The 15,515-nt window shown below is 46.0% G+C and overlaps 1 protein-coding gene across 1 annotated transcript; it reads right to left on the bottom strand.

The window, feature by feature from the left end:
* Positions 1–244: 244 nt before the first annotated feature.
* On the bottom strand, positions 245–15,052 carry LOC119462035 (uncharacterized). The gene is made up of 10 exons (XM_037723389.2): positions 14,927–15,052; positions 13,091–13,168; positions 12,927–12,995; positions 11,661–11,747; positions 6,413–6,543; positions 5,327–5,359; positions 4,443–4,502; positions 2,784–2,804; positions 2,667–2,705; positions 245–454 (listed from the first exon to the last, which is right to left on the bottom strand). Exons 4-10 carry the CDS (start codon positions 11,673–11,675, stop codon positions 400–402), a joined length of 354 nt encoding a protein of 117 aa, XP_037579317.1. The 5' UTR covers positions 11,676–11,747; positions 12,927–12,995; positions 13,091–13,168; positions 14,927–15,052; the 3' UTR covers positions 245–399.
* Between the last annotated feature and the right edge of the window lie 463 nt (positions 15,053–15,515).

Genomic DNA, 15,515 nt, shown 5'->3' on the forward strand with positions numbered 1-15,515 from the left:
TGAAGAAGTCGGCAACAGAAAAGTGAAGTCGGCTATGAAGAAGTGAGTAAGTGGGTATTCGAAGCACTCGTATGTGGAGAAAGAACTAAAGGGAGCATAATGGGACCAGATCATGCAATGCGGGAGGAGCGTTGAGGTATACAGAGAAGTGAAGAACTGTGTGTGGCTGTGGTTGCGTGGGTGGGTGTGTGCGTGCCTGTGTACGTGCTTGAGTGCTCTCGTAAAAATGATTAATGAGAGAAAATACGAGCACGGAATGTAGTCCCTTTTAATACTAGTCACAAGTAGTTCGGCACATTACACTAGTGACATTATCTCTTTACCAATAGCTATTGTTCCCAAGACACAGAACACGCCGCTTGAAAGTCACATGTCAGTATGAAGTTCCACAAATGGCTCTTAAGTCGCTTTGGTGGTCGGTGACGTCTTCACCGTCGGCGTTAATGGCACAAGACTGGAAAAGATGGGACAAGAAGAACTTAGCAAAGCAAAATCTTTTAATGATACAGCAGAAAATAACTTATTGTAAGATAAATGAGGTAGGTACAGGGTTTTAAAAAAGGGGTCAAATAGGTTTTCGCTCGTAAGTGCAGTTTGCCATGAGCCAGCCGCTTTCTTTATTGTTTGCCTGATATCTTCTCTTACGAACAGTCCTAACACACGAACGCACACGCACGCACGCACGCACACACACACACGCGCACACACGCACACAACACATATATATATATATATATATATATATATATATATATATATATATATATATATATATATAGGAAAATCAGAAGCACAACTTTGCGGTTGTCTTAAGTTTATTTACCCAACAGTTTCGGTCGGTGGACCGACCTTTTTCAAGGGATACAGGAAATTCTCGCAACAGTCCTTTTATATCTTCAGGTAGAGAAAGAAGGCGCCAACTTTCTCTACCTGAAGATATAAAAAGACTGTTGCGAGAATTTACTGTATCCCTTGAAAAAGGTCGGTCCACCGACCGAAACTGTTGGGTAAATAAACTTAAGACAACCGCAAAGTTGTGCTTCTGATTTTCCTAAATACGCTTGGCCCATTCAAAAATCCAGTTACTATATATATATATATAATTTGCGAACAGTCCAAGTTTTTTTTCATAGGCACGTAGACTTGCGGTGATGCTGTCAGTCATTATAGCCGCACCTCTGTCCGCCAGTATCAAGTTAGCATAACTGATCATTTTGGTACATTTTGTTCTCTTTGTCGTTTCGATTTTTCGCAAGGACAATCATATGAACCAGCTAAAAGGATTGCCACCAACGATGACCGAAATTATTGCATTGGAGTTTGCTGTTGCTTAGTACAAATTAGAGCACTGGGCTTACCCAAAAGCCCGGGCCCGGCCCGGCCCGGGTAGGGCAGTTTTTTCATGGCCTCGGGCCGGGCACGGCATATGCTTTTTGACCCGGGCCCGGGCCGGGCTCGGACTTTCTGGTGGTGTGCATGTAACGTGCAGCGAGTTAACCTCGCGCGTTCTCGACTCTGAAAAACCTGTTGCCCCGGCGCAGCTGGAAGCTAGCAGTGCTCCCCCTGTGTACTTCCCTTTTCTTCTTCCGTTGTATTTTGCGCTGTTTGAACAAAATTTAAAGTCCAGAAAGAGCGAAGTCGCCTCAAACCAAAGGATGCCATTGTATTCCTTACCTAAATCAATGTAATTAATGCTTTCAGCTCGGTGCAAGCGCGTTCGCGACTTGCTTATTCTTAAAAGGCGAATTGGTAAAACGATGACTGGTAAGATAATTAGTCAAGCGGCAGAAATATGGCACTGCGTCCACCTATGATTACACGCATGTTCTCAACCGGCCGCCTAGCAGCAGCGCATTACGTTGTACCATGGAGGAACGCGAAGCTTTCTTTCTCCATTTACTGCATCAATGCGCTGCGCTCATGACCGGTCGTGGCTGCGCTTCGGCTATAGTGTACTAGCTAGAATACAGTTGAGTGGGACGAGCGGCTGGGGCGGCGCATGCTTTGCAGTGAGGCGCCCGACGCGGAAAAATACTGTGGCGGCGCTGCGGTAGAAGTGGATTGGGCCGCATCAAGGTCGCCCCGTTGGAAACTGCTGACGATATTGCTCGGCAGGTCATTCGTACTAATTAGCGCGCTCGCATTTGCATTCAGACCGCTCAAATGGTGTTCACAATTGCACATGACATGTATTTATGCCTTAAGAATACATTCCTTTTATTCTCTTCTTTATTTTTTTTTCAATGCCGCTCGGTGATCTTTTTCGGTCTCGGGCCGGGTTCGGGCCGCGCTCGGGCCTAAGGTAAAGGGGTGGCGGGCCGGGCCTGGCGGGTAACGTAGATTATTTCAGGGCCCGGGCCGGGCCCGGGTCTTGCCATAAAACTTTTGGTTGGGCTCGGGTGGGCAGCCCAACATAAAAACGGGCCCGGGCCGGGCCCGGGCTGAGAAAATCGGCCCGTGCAGTGCCCTAGTACAAATGCCTGTACGTTATATAATCCCCGGCCTTAATAACGTTATCAATAAGTTGATAAGCAAACTACAATAGCCGGCGAGCAGACAGACTACTTTATCGTGCCCCATAGATTTTATCCTATATCATTTTCAATTTCTACAAAGTAACCTAATATCCCCAGCTTAATATTTCGTAGAATATCTTCCAAGCTTACTATTTCAGTTGAGTGTCAGGCGCCATCATTGCCTTTCGTCTGCAATAAGAAACACGAGTTAGGAATTGCATTTGAGCTTCATAAAGCAGATCACTGATTATAATTTTTTGAACTTACAGGCGTATCTGCCGCAGTCGTCTGAAAGAAAAAAAATTGAAATTAATATACATCAGTCATGTACTACACCATAAAATATTTGAAGTGTAAGCAAACAAGCTTCGCGGAAGCAAAATGGCGCCTTGCTGCCACCAATAATGCGCCAAGTAGGTCCCTATATCTTCCCTTATAGTCTTTATCGTGTGGCGTAATCGTCCTATTTAATCGCGGACCGATACTACATTTTCAGACGCCATAGTTCCACCTTCGGCTTTAGCAGCATCCAAAAAGAGTGACGTCTTTTATCGCGATAGCGTTAAGGGCCCCTTGTCGCTGAAAATTCGGTGTCGGCGCCGGCGTAAGCATCGGCGTCCGTGGCGGATAAATTCATCCTGGACCACCTCGACCACATGGGCCTTCCATGTTACGCAAGCAGTTAGTGAATAAAAATTGAATTTCTCAAAGTAAAATCCGTCAGAAAAATCGTAAAGGACCACTTCACTACAACCTACAGACATAATAGCGTCGGATTGTAATCTGAATGTACGAGAAAACATAATTCTGTTACGAGGAAACTCAAACACAAACCCCTTTTCCAGCATGTCTACCATAACAACAGCGGCGCGCTCGGTTAGGTTACTAGCAAAAAACCCATCCAGATGGCGCTAGCCTCCTCGGCAGCGTAAAACAGTAGCGGCGCGCAGAGGCGAAGGTGGAGAAAAAAAGAAAGGTGCAGTTGCCGGGAATCCTGACAAGTATTCAGGGATCTTTCAATGCTAAAGCGTCCTCCAAATTTTGGACACGCGCGTCCCTCGGAGCAACAGCAAACAAATAATAAAATAATAAGAAAAGGTCCTAGGGCCTTCACATTTTGAGATGCCTTATATTGCCCCTGTAAGAATGTGTTCCCAGCAATGCATTTGTGTTTAAAGGTGAAGCCGACTTTCAGGGGATCGGTGTAAGCTTGGTCTTTGTAAGCTGGCTTTCCCACGTTGTATGTTGCAGTGAAGCCTACTCAAAGAAAATCGCGATGCGAACGGGGCCCAATAACGCTTTCGCGTTCCACTCTTAAAGGCGAAGCTTAAGCGTCCGCCAATTTTTGTAGCTGAAATGTATGTTTTCACCAACGATATTTAAGATTTGTGCTGTAATCGAAGGTCTGTCAACTAATTTCTCCTCGGCGATCTCCTATATGCAATTTCAGACCGCACACTCTTGAAAATCGCGCGCGTTTTCTTGCTGTGAACGCGTGCTAATTCTTATGCTTACTCACAGCCTTAGTTTCACAACTGTATTGCTCTTCGCCCAAGGAAGCCGAATGAATGGCACTATTCATATGCATATAAACTCAGCAGATCTGTTAAGTTCGTACCCCTTTTTAGCAGCGCAATTGCCTTCAGTAGTGTCAAGGTCTTTGGTTACACAAATTTCAGACATCTCTGGATCTATACTGCAGCTCTTGCTGCAGTGACGAACCGAACACTCTCGAGACTACACAACAGGAACAGTGATAAGTATTATTTTAGTCTTGATGGCATCCTAAGTTATATATGTACACCAGTCGCAGTTCAAGACAATACAGCGCATGCAGTTAAAATTGCCACGAAGTCTTATCCCCTTAACGCGCAGGCATTCATGCATTTTGGCAGTCGTGGTACGCTTGTGAAGATATGTACTCACTCTGCATCCTCGCTTCGGAGGCGCTCGTCTTCGTTGACGATTACTGCAGCCGCAATGCCCCTGAAATGGTGGCAGCGCGTTATTCGAACCGCTTTACATGCAAATCAGTGCGCAGAAATTTGTTACGCGGCAAGCGGGCGCGAACATGCACTTTTATGACGGTTTGAAAGCCGTATAATAGCGGCTCTTAAGAATTTGGCCAACGTGAGCACTCGGCTAGGGGTCACCGCCGTTTTATTATAAACGTATGCGCACTACTCCGGAATTGTACATGAGCGCAGAGCAGCTCATGCGTTTGATCAATTCGGGCTTACTTCACCTTGTCTCTCGGGTGTTTTTGTTTTGTTTATTTTTTTTGTTCCTTTTCGCGATACTGCGCGGTCTTTTATGCAAAGTGGTCCGCAGTAGCGAAAAATTGGTTAATAATAGTTAAGCTACCGCAGAAACATCTAAGCATTTAATGTCGTCATTGGAACCGTTTTACACATCTTCCACCATGAATTATCATTGTCTTATCTACACATTCGCGCACAGAATCTTTCTGTGATGAAAAGATTGAAAGTAGAATAACATTCCCGCGGCGTAAGAATTCACGTCGCAAAAAAAACAAAAAAACAAAAAAAAAAAAAACAAATCACGCCGGCTGCCTTTGCGCTCGATCGTCGTCGACTAGCCTTGCGCGCGTTCTGGGTCATGTAAGTGGCGTTCCATATAATTATCGGTATTCTTAATTTGATTCTTGAAAATAAGGTTGAACAGTGTTCAGGAGTAGACTTGATCTAGTGTATTCACGTTCACTGGGGCACACCTGTTATACGCAATACGCTAATGGAAAATACAAAACTCTAAGAGCATCTGAAAGATAATATTGCGCTGAAACTTACTTCTTGCGTGCTCTTTGCCTCTTGTGGATTTGGCTGCAACATAAAAAGATAACGGTTAGATGCACATTTCGATTTATTCAAAATAAGGAGGAAACGCAGTATACTTACAGGTCTTCGAATTTTGTGCTTCAGGATGTAGGAATAGATCAGGACAAAGATGTACTATATTGTAGGACAAGATTGGGAAAGTACATTTTCAATGGACTATAAATGCAAAAGAAAAGATCCCGGGTTTGACGAACGACGCTGGTTTTACATAACGTAAAGCTGAATTTATTTGCTCTATATTTCAAGCTGTTTACCTAACAGTGAATCAACCTAAACAATAAGGTATATGGAAAATACCGAAAGTACGATTTTCCTGCGTAGGGCTCAGGCGCATTGTCAAGATCAGTTTAGAGCTTTTAACAGCGAAGCTGTTTAAGCCAGCCGTAATTTGTGGCCGTGGTAGCCATGGCAACCCGGAGGAAGAGGAGACCGCGTGCATGCGCACACGGTCTCCTTCTCGCCAGCTCCCTGCCTTCCCGACCCCTGCCTCTCTTCTCTCCGCGGCACGCTGAGCCAGGAAAAAAAAAACAAAGGCGAAAGCTTGCACTAGGCCGTGCAAAGCTCAAGACACAGCGAAGCTGGCCAATTGCTATCGAGCGGCTAGCCTCCAACGCGTTCGGCGTCGGCAAGCAACAGCGTTCTTGGCACTGTGTCAACCTTGGTTAGCCTACTTACGTTTGTGGCATGCCAGGAGCGCTGTTGCTCGTAGGCGCCGACGCGTCCAGCGCTAGCCACGCGAAATGTCGCGAAAGGGAACGTACCTCCGAAAATGATCGCTCGATAATACCTTCCTACATGCGTAGTTAAGTTAAACAAGTAAAGAACTAACAGCAACCAAATTCATACCTAGCAATAGCGGCCAGTAAGCTTCGCTGTGCCTAAGCTTTCGCAACCGAGTACAAACTTGCCGGATTTTTTTATTTCTTTTGATGCCTTTCGCTTCTTCTTGAAGTAAAAATAAAATGATTGATTGATCAATCGATCTGTGAACCGTTATCCGCGATATCACTATAGTGTGCAAACTGGGAAGAAACTCACTCGGGAGGTACAGGTTCACCTTCGTAAGTGTAGCTCTCCATGGTGTAGAGATACTTGGAAGCGGTCAGTGATATATAAATTCCGTACACGTAGATGCCAACGAGGATCATAATAGAAAGCCAGTAACCGTTCTATAGGGAAAAAAATTGAGATTAAGATTTTATTGCACATTAGTTTCACAAGGAAAATCACGAGGAAAATAAATTCGCAAAACTAGATAACCATTTTGAAGCGTTAATTTTCCTTTCTGAGGACTGGTTCAGGATTTTCTACAGTTCCATCTGTCGGCAATGATTTAGTAAGAATGGATAACTCGAAATGCTTGTCAGTTGCCACACGAACTCGTAAGCAATTAGGGGGAGCACCAGAAAACGGCGTACTAGAGGCAGCTGACGTGCAGTTTTTCGCGTTCATGGTCCACTTCCTTGAGGGTGCTTTCACACTGACCGAGATGCTAACTAACAGAACCCGCAGATATTTTAAAGGGCCACTGAGGTGACATTTATGAAGGGGTTACATCCTGTCAATTGCTGACGCTTTAGGTGTTAGAAGGGTCACTGGTTACTCAGCCGGCTGAGCTTCCAAACTCATTGCCCACTGTAACAGCGCGTTGAAAATTCGCTGCAGTGCCGGCAGATGACACTGCGTGGAGCGTTCGTCACATACTCGCCCATTCGTCAAATAATATTCACACATTTCTCATTTCGTACAGATCATACAGGATAGCTGTCTGTAGAAGTCAGGAATGCACCTAATATCTAGTTCTATCGCCCTCGTACAGTTCCAACTAGCAAAGCGTAATGTGCATCCTTATTTACCTAACGTCGTTAAACCCAAATATTAGGTGCAGGTATGTATGGATGTTCAATCTCTTTACGGAAATATACGCCCTTCGTCAGATACGCGGAAATGTGCAACGTATTTTTCCAAAGCCATAGCCACGAGAAGAGAGTACGATGCAACCTAATGCAATAGCTATTAAACACGAGTTTTGCCGTTTGCTCTACGAAGTGTTGCTACCGCTTTAGACGAAGCACGTTCTTTAGCTTTTATTCTAATCATCATCATCATCATCATCATCATTATAATCATCATCAGCCTATATTTATGTCCACCCTGTGATCTCTAATTACCCCTGTCTTGTGCTAGCTGATTGCGATTTTCGCGTGCGAATTTCCTAACTTCATCAGCCAGCCTAGTTTTCTGCCGTCCTCGACTGCGCTTCCCTTCTCCTGGTATCCATTCTGTAACCCTAATGGTCCACCGGTTATCCATTCTATGCATTACACGCCTGCCCAGCTACATTTTTTTTCTCTTAATGTCAATTAGAATATCGGCTATCCCCGTTTGCTCTCTGATCCGCACCGCTCTCTTCCTGTCTCTTAATGTTAGGCCTAACATTTCTTGTTCCATCGCTCTTTGTGCCGTCCTTGTTCTCGAGCGTCTTTGTTAACCTCGAAGCTTCTGCCCCATATGTTAGCACCGGTACAACGCAATGATTGTACAGTTTTCTTTTCAACGACAGTGATAAGCTCCCAGTCAGGATTTGGTAAGGCACTCCAACCCAATTTTATTCTTCTGTAAATTTCCTTTTTATGATCAGGGTTCCCTGTGAGTAATTAACCTAGATAAACATACTTCTTTACAGACTATGGAGGCTGACTGGCGATTCTAAATTCTTGTTCTCTTGCCAGGCTATTGAACATTATCTTTGTGTTCTGCATATTAATCTACAACCCCTCTCTTACACTTTCTCGATTAAGGTTCTCAATCATTTGTGATTCGTCCCCATTGTTGCTGAATAGGACAATGTCATCTGCAAACCGAAGGTTGCTGAGATATTCGCTGTTGATCTTCACTCCTAAGCCATCACAGTCTAAGAGCTTGAATACTTAATGCAGCGAATAGCACTGGAGAGATTGTGTCTCCTTGCCTGACCCCTTTCTTGATAAGTAACTTTCTACTTTTATTGTGGAGAGCCAAGGTAGCTGTAGAATCTTTGTAGATATTTGCCAAGATATTCACGTATGCCTCCTGTACTCCTTGTTTACGGAATGCCTCTTGCTGGTATCTCTAATGAATCAAATGCGTTTTCATAATATCTGAAAGCGATATAGAGAGGTTCATTGTACTCCACAGATTTCTCGATTACGTGATTGATGGCATGGATATGATCCATCTGAAATGAGGTTTATTGATGCAGGCGTAGATGTAGATCCTTCGGATATGCTGACACAGAACGGGCGGCTAAACAGTTACGTCGGGCAGCGCTCTTAGCGGTAACATCGGCGTTGTATTTTGCGGAGCGATCACGATGCTGCTACTGCTGGTGGTGTGCATCATCTGCAGAGCGTGTTGCACGTTTTCTTCATCACAATCACCCCCGGGAGAAAAAGCAGCCATCCTGGCGGCTCAAACAGTAGTGATCACGAGCGGCTCACGGTAAAGCTTAAGGCGAGCGACGTGAACAATGTCACGTCCGTGAAACGGAGGTCAGAGGGGGGTGTCAGTGGTTCAGTTAGGTAATTCACCGCAGACGTGCGCTGAACAATGCGATAAGGTCCATCGAAGCGGGGAAGAAGTTTTGAAGACAGGCCAGGAGCATGCGCAGGTACCGACAGCCAGACGAGGTCGCCGCGAGAGAAGACAGGTTGCTCACAGTGAGCATCATGGAGCCTTTTCTGGCGCCGTTGCTCAGCGGTGGTGAAGTGGCGCGCTAACTTGCGACACTCCTCGGCATGACGTGATGCAGTCGAAACGGGCACACATTCAGAAGCATCGGGCTGGTAGGGTAGCAGGGTGTCCACGGTGTGGGATGGGTGACGGCCGTAGAGCAAAAAGTAGGGAGAAAAGCCAGTGGTAGTCTGGGTTGCAGTGTTGTAGGCGAACGTAACAAATGGTAGGATAAAGTCCCAATCTGTGTGGTCAGATGCGACGTACATGGCCAGCATGTCACCCAGGGTCCGGTTGAAACGTTCCGTGAGTCCATTCGTCTGGGGGTGGTAGGCGGTGGTTGACCTATGAATAACGTGGCACTGAGCCAGAAGAGCTTCGACAACCTCAGACAAAAAGACGTGCCCTCGGTCGCTGAGAAGGATCCTCCGCCACGGCCCACGAGGTGGGCCGTGGCGGAGGATGAAACAGCGGAGCAAGAAGGAGGCGACGTCGCACGCAGTGGCGGCAGGTAGTGCCGCAGTTTCAGCATATCGCGTAAGATGGTCGACGGCGACGATTATCAAGCGGTTACCGGCGGGTGTCATAGGAAGCGCACCATAGAGATCAATGCCCACTCGATCAAATGGTCGGGCGGGACAGGTGAGGGGCTGCAAAGCTCCAGCTGAACGGCAAGGCGCAGATTTCCGACGTTGGCAGTCCGTACATGAGCGAACGAATTTGGGGACGTATGTAAACATTCCTCGCCAGTAGTAGCGCTGACGAAGTCGTTCATATGTTTTGAAGACTCCAGCGTGCGTGCACTGCGGGTCAACGTGAAAGTATGCGCAGATAGTGGAGCGCAGACTGCGCGGTATGACGAGTAGCCATTTACGGCCGTCAGATGCGTAGTTGCGTCGGTGCAGAAGGTCGTCGCGAATGGTGAAGTGAACAGCTTGGCGGGGAGTGCGCGAGAGGCTGGCAGCGTGGGCGTGTCAGAATGTAGGTCGAGGAGTGCCGCTATCCAGGGGTCGTGCGCTGCTCTGAAGCAATTCTGTCGATGGTGAGAGGCGAGACGATGGGTGTTAGTGTTGACAGGCAACTAAGGTCGGTAGGCACAGGAGACCGTGACAGAGCATCAGCATCCGAGTGCTTGCGTCCAGAGCGCTAGACGACGTTGATGTTGAAATCTTGAAGTCGAAGAGCCCATCGGGCAAGGCGGCCACATGGGTCTTTCAAATTTGATAGCCTACAAAGGGCGTGATGATCTGTGACGACGTCAAACGGGCGGCCGTACAAGTAAGGACGGAACTTGCTAAGGGCCCATGCGATGGCTAAGCATTCTTTTTCAGTCACAGTATAGTTGGTCTCCGCTTTGGTGAGGGTACGGCTGGCATAAGCAACAACGTATTCAGAGTGCCCGGGTTTTCGTTGTGCTAGCACGGTGCCGAGACTTATTCCGCTGGCGTCTGTGTGTACCTCCGTCGAAGCTGCAGGGTCAAAGTGACGCAGAATAGGAGGTGAAGCGAGAAGACGTCGTAAAGTAGTGAACGCCTCGTCGCAGGCTGGAGACCATGATGACAGGTCGCCGGAGCTACCCAGAAGCTGTGTCAGAGGGCGTGTTATAGACGCGAAGTTGCGAATGAAACGTTCTTCGAGATTTGTCGGTCTGGGAAAGTCAATAACGGCACGCAATTTCGCGGGATCAGGTTGGACGCCGTGCTTACACACGACGTGGTCAAGAATGGTTAACTTTCGAGCGTTTTCTTCATCACACATCGTAGAATATCCCTTCTTGAAGCCAGCCTGTCTCCTGGTTGACTGAAGTCAAGTGTTGCTCTGATTCTATTGGGAATTATCTTGGTGAATATTTCATACAATACTGAAAGCAAGCTATGGGTCTATCATTCAATTCTTTAAAGTCTCCCTTCTTAGGAATTAGTATAATGTTGGTGTTCTTCTAGCTTTCTGGTACACTTGAATTCGTGAGGCATTGCGTATAAAGGGCCGCATATTTTTCAAGTATGATATCTCCTCCATCTTTGATTAAATCGACTGTTATTCCATCTTCTCCAGCAGCTTTTCCCCTGGTCATGTCTTGCAAGGCCCTTCCAACTTCATCGCTAGTTATAGGAGGAGCCTCTGTATACTGTGCATCAGTACTTCGAATGAAAGTAGCTTGGCTGCTCTGGGAACTGTACAGGTTAGTATAGAATTTTTCCGCTGCTCTTACTATGTGCTCTAAATTGTTGATATTACCCTGCTGATCCTTTGGAGCATACATCTTGCCTTGTCCGATGCCAAGTTTTCTTCTCACTGATTTCATGCTGCCTCCCTATTTTACTGCTTCCTCATTGTTTCCCACGTGGTAATTTCGATATCCCTTACTTTCTTCTCGTTGGTCAGTTTTGACAGTTCAACGAATTCTGTCTGATCTCTTGAGTTTAACACTTTCATGCTTCTATTCCATTCATTCCGTTCCATTTTATTCTATTACCATTGACAAATTCATCTCTGAAGAATCGAGCACAGTTGGCAACTATACCATCGCTCAGTGCAAATAATTTGAGAAAGTATATAGTTTATGTATACTTACGACAAAGTCAATCATTCCGTTGCAGATAATATTAAATCCGTCCGTAAAGATGTCCACAATATTGCTGCAGACACCAATGTTGTCGAACTGAAACGGGGCACCAAAGGAAGTGTCACTAAAGTGCACTGAACTGCCGCAGACGCAGACGCGCGCACGCACGCGCACACGCGCACGCACGCACGCGCACACGCGCACACGCGCACACGCGCACACGCGCACACGCGCACGCACGCACGCACGCACACACGCACGCACGCACACACACACACGCGCACACGCGCACACGCGCACACGCGCACGCACGCACACGCGCACACGCGCACGCACGCACACGCGCGCGCACGCACGCACGCACACGCGCGCGCACGCACGCACGCACGCACACACACACACACACACACACACACACACACACACACACACACACACACACACACACACAAACAACGAACTATAAACATAATCGGTGGAGAGTAGGTGTCTGTTTTGCCCTCGTGCTTTTTTTACTGATTGTTCACTTTTAGGGATCACAGTTTCACTTTGAATGACGCTAACGATATGCATTCCGTCGCTGCAGTTGTGTCATGAACCAAAAACTGTACTGGAAGAAAGGTAAGGTTGACAGGATGTAAAACTCTGTCGAACTCGCATCGGCTGGTTTTGCTTACCAGGGCGTAGTGAAAGTGACGTCATGGATAGTGGTTGATTAAGAATAAGGCAATTGCTCTTCGACAACTGGGCGTTCTTCGTTTAGTCATGGGAGCTATACTTCCTCTTCACTCGAAATAAACATCGCATGGCAGTATGTAAAGTGCTGAGCGATTGAAACGCGATACTCGGAGCGCATGGCTGCACGCGCTTTTGCCCCACCGGTGGGCGCTGGGCACACCAAGCTGATGCATCGTGGTGTGCGATGGAAGCGACAACCTTTGTGACACATTACGGCTACGTTTGGCCCCACAGCGATCATTCAGCACCCATCGGTAGCGCAAGTATCGCGTTTCAATCAGTGAGCACTGTACCTCTTTCTCTTCGTTTACCTATGTTGGACACCCACTTCATACGCCATGAAAGAGCGCGCGCTAAACCAAAATCCACGTATCTCACACACTGTAAACGGTTAAAGACAATTGTACACGCCATCGATAAGTGCTCGAGGGGTGCTAGTATACATAGTCGCGTCTAAAATAGGCAGTAAACATGGTTTAGTGTCATTTAGGGACTGCCTGAAAAGATATACTATTCAAGAAACTGCCAGTCACTTACCTCGTCGATGTAAGACGAGATATTATTTTTGAGGTCGTCACAATTTTCTATTGTGAAGTCAAGGAATGTCTGTCCAGGTCACGAACGCAGACAGGAAATATGACGTAAGTTAGCACAGTTTGTCAAATCCTTCACGCCAATTTGCCGAAGCTAACTGATCTCACCTGCTTTATGAGGTTTTCGAAATTACTTCTTTGTCCCGCAGTATACTCATAAAGCTTCTCGTCATCCTGCAACAAAGCCTGGAAATCACAATAAACCTTGTTGAGGATGCACCACATAGCTTTTCGATTCCATTATCAAAAGTTGAAGCAATATTAATGAAATAATTTTATGCATGGAGTAGTGCAATGCAACGCCCACGAAGCATCGCATGCACCTCATTCTTACTTACGGTCATGTTATTATAAGCCTCTCCGTTGTTTGAGTACTGAACATCGCAGGAAGCAGAGAAAAAGTAGGAATGAGAAACGCAGATTAGGTTTAATTCGTTTTTCTTTTCTTATGTCAAAGCGCGCTTCCAGCAGACGAGAGGCTCAGGCGCGTATAATTATCACACGGGGAAGCGAAGAAAGCAAAGTGTAAACTCCCACCTGCCTATTCTTGCATTCCGTGTACACCTTCTTAACAAAACAGGGTGCGCATTATCTCGTTCTTGAAATACATTTATGTTTTATATATAAATATATTCATATAGTTTTTCTTAAGAAATGCGCCATAGTCAGGTAATACTTGTCATGAATATTGACGCCGTGCTTCAGCACATTCTTGTTTATCTCAGGTGATATGATTATCTACTACCCGAGGAGATACTTGAAGCACCCATTCGGGAAGATCATGGAACGTTTAACGTGTCTCTAACCTATCATTGTGTAAGCGCGCCATCATTTCGTCTGAAATTTTAAAAATTACTACTTGGCCACTGCGCTTTCCCTGTTGCTGCGTAAAAGCAAGTGCAGAAGCAGGAATAAATAGTCGTGCTATCCTTTCTCTATTCTTCATTTTTTCTTGGTTCTGCTTTTGGTTTCCCGTTTACAAATTCGTCCTCGTGAGCGATGTTGCGGCCGTCCGCTCGCAAAACGTGTGCGGACCACGTGTTAGGCGAGCAGACCATCAGCGCCATGCTTTGAAGCGAAGCCTAAAATTTATTACTATTACCTGTTGTTGCGTTTGCCTGCGCTGTCAGCCACTCGATTTTAATTTTTTCGTTGCTGATTTATTTTCCCGCTAATCCATTAATGTTTGCGACATCCGCGATTCTCGCTTTTTTTCTAGCGTCGTCTATTCATCCCCAAGAATAATATGGTAATCTTCCATTCCACTTGCTATCAAAGGATTACCACTTACGCCCTTTGCAATGGAACTCACGGTCTGGGTATCGCAATAATTTGCGATGCTGGCAAGTTGAGTGCTCTCGCAGAACCCGTTCGTTCGTAAGTGTTGTGTTCTACCGGCTGGCCACATTCGCTAATTATATGTTCGGAATCAGTTTGGCTGGTATCTTCTCTTACAATCAGTTCTAGAGTGCAAATCTTTTTGCTCTATATAATTCGTAATTCCGGCTCGCTCGGTCGCCTGCTATGCTGGCACTTGTCGTGAGATGTAGCAGCATAGCAGAAAGAAGATCGCGAGCCAGCCGGAAGGATTGTCAAAACGTCGCGATGTCCTGCTCCCACGTGACCACCTTCTGTGTCATGACGTGATATGACACAACCACCTCCTGGGAAACGAAAACTAAACTGGCTGTAGGAAAGTTATTATATTACATCATTCTTTTGGGTGCTTTGATGCTTACTACTATTTTTTATAAGCTTTAGAAGTCTAGGGCCCTCATTTACCGCATAGAAGTCGAGAATATGTTAGCACAACATTAAATTTTCACGAAGTGTACGTGATTAATAAGAGTACGCTACACACCAATAGCGACAGCGTCTTTCGCTATAATCGTACTACTGCCCCGTACAATGAAAGCATATTCAAGGATGGCGATGTAAACTTACCAGCAGATCCGTTTTGTTGAATAGGTCCCAGAATTCCTTAACGATACTCCAGCGCCCTGTTATTTCTTCGACAAGCGCTCGGATATCTATTTTGTAGTGATGAACCAGGTCCGTTTGGAATTCCACTATTTTCTGTAAGAAGCGAAAAATAATAGAAAAAGACGGGGGGCTCAGTTTGACGAAGAGACTAGTCTTGTTTCGATAGAAGCAAACTGTGGCACAAGCTTAGATATACGAAAATAATGGCATGGCTGTGTTCTGTATTCAGATAAAGTACGCGGGTGCACGGAATTACGGACAATTTTTCAAGATGACTGAGTATTCTTCATATGTGGCGTGTTTATACGCCTCCGATTCCATTCGGATGCTTTTCCAAGCACATACGACTCGCTTGGTATAGAGGAAAATAAAATGGACATTTTTTTTTTTTTTGCAGACAGAAGGCAAAATCTCGACTCTCAGAATAGAGACCAGCGGATCGAAACAAGCAAGCACTATTTCACCATCGTAGTTTACGCGAAACTAAGCACCTTCTTGGTGACCACGAGATCATTTCGTTCTGACAGGGATTTAGCCTGTCCCTAAGCAT

Source organism: Dermacentor silvarum, chromosome 8, assembly GCF_013339745.2.
Source record: "Dermacentor silvarum isolate Dsil-2018 chromosome 8, BIME_Dsil_1.4, whole genome shotgun sequence".
Lineage (NCBI taxonomy): Eukaryota > Metazoa > Arthropoda > Arachnida > Ixodida > Ixodidae > Dermacentor > Dermacentor silvarum.

Coding starts and splice junctions, on each gene's coding strand:
- LOC119462035 (XM_037723389.2), bottom strand. Junction 2,805..4,442: donor CTCCGAAGCGAGGATGCAGA/GTGAGTACATAT, acceptor TTTTTCTTTCAG/ACGACTGCGGCAGATACGCC. Junction 2,706..2,783: donor CGACTGCGGCAGATACGCCT/GTAAGTTCAAAA, acceptor TTCTTATTGCAG/ACGAAAGGCAATGATGGCGC.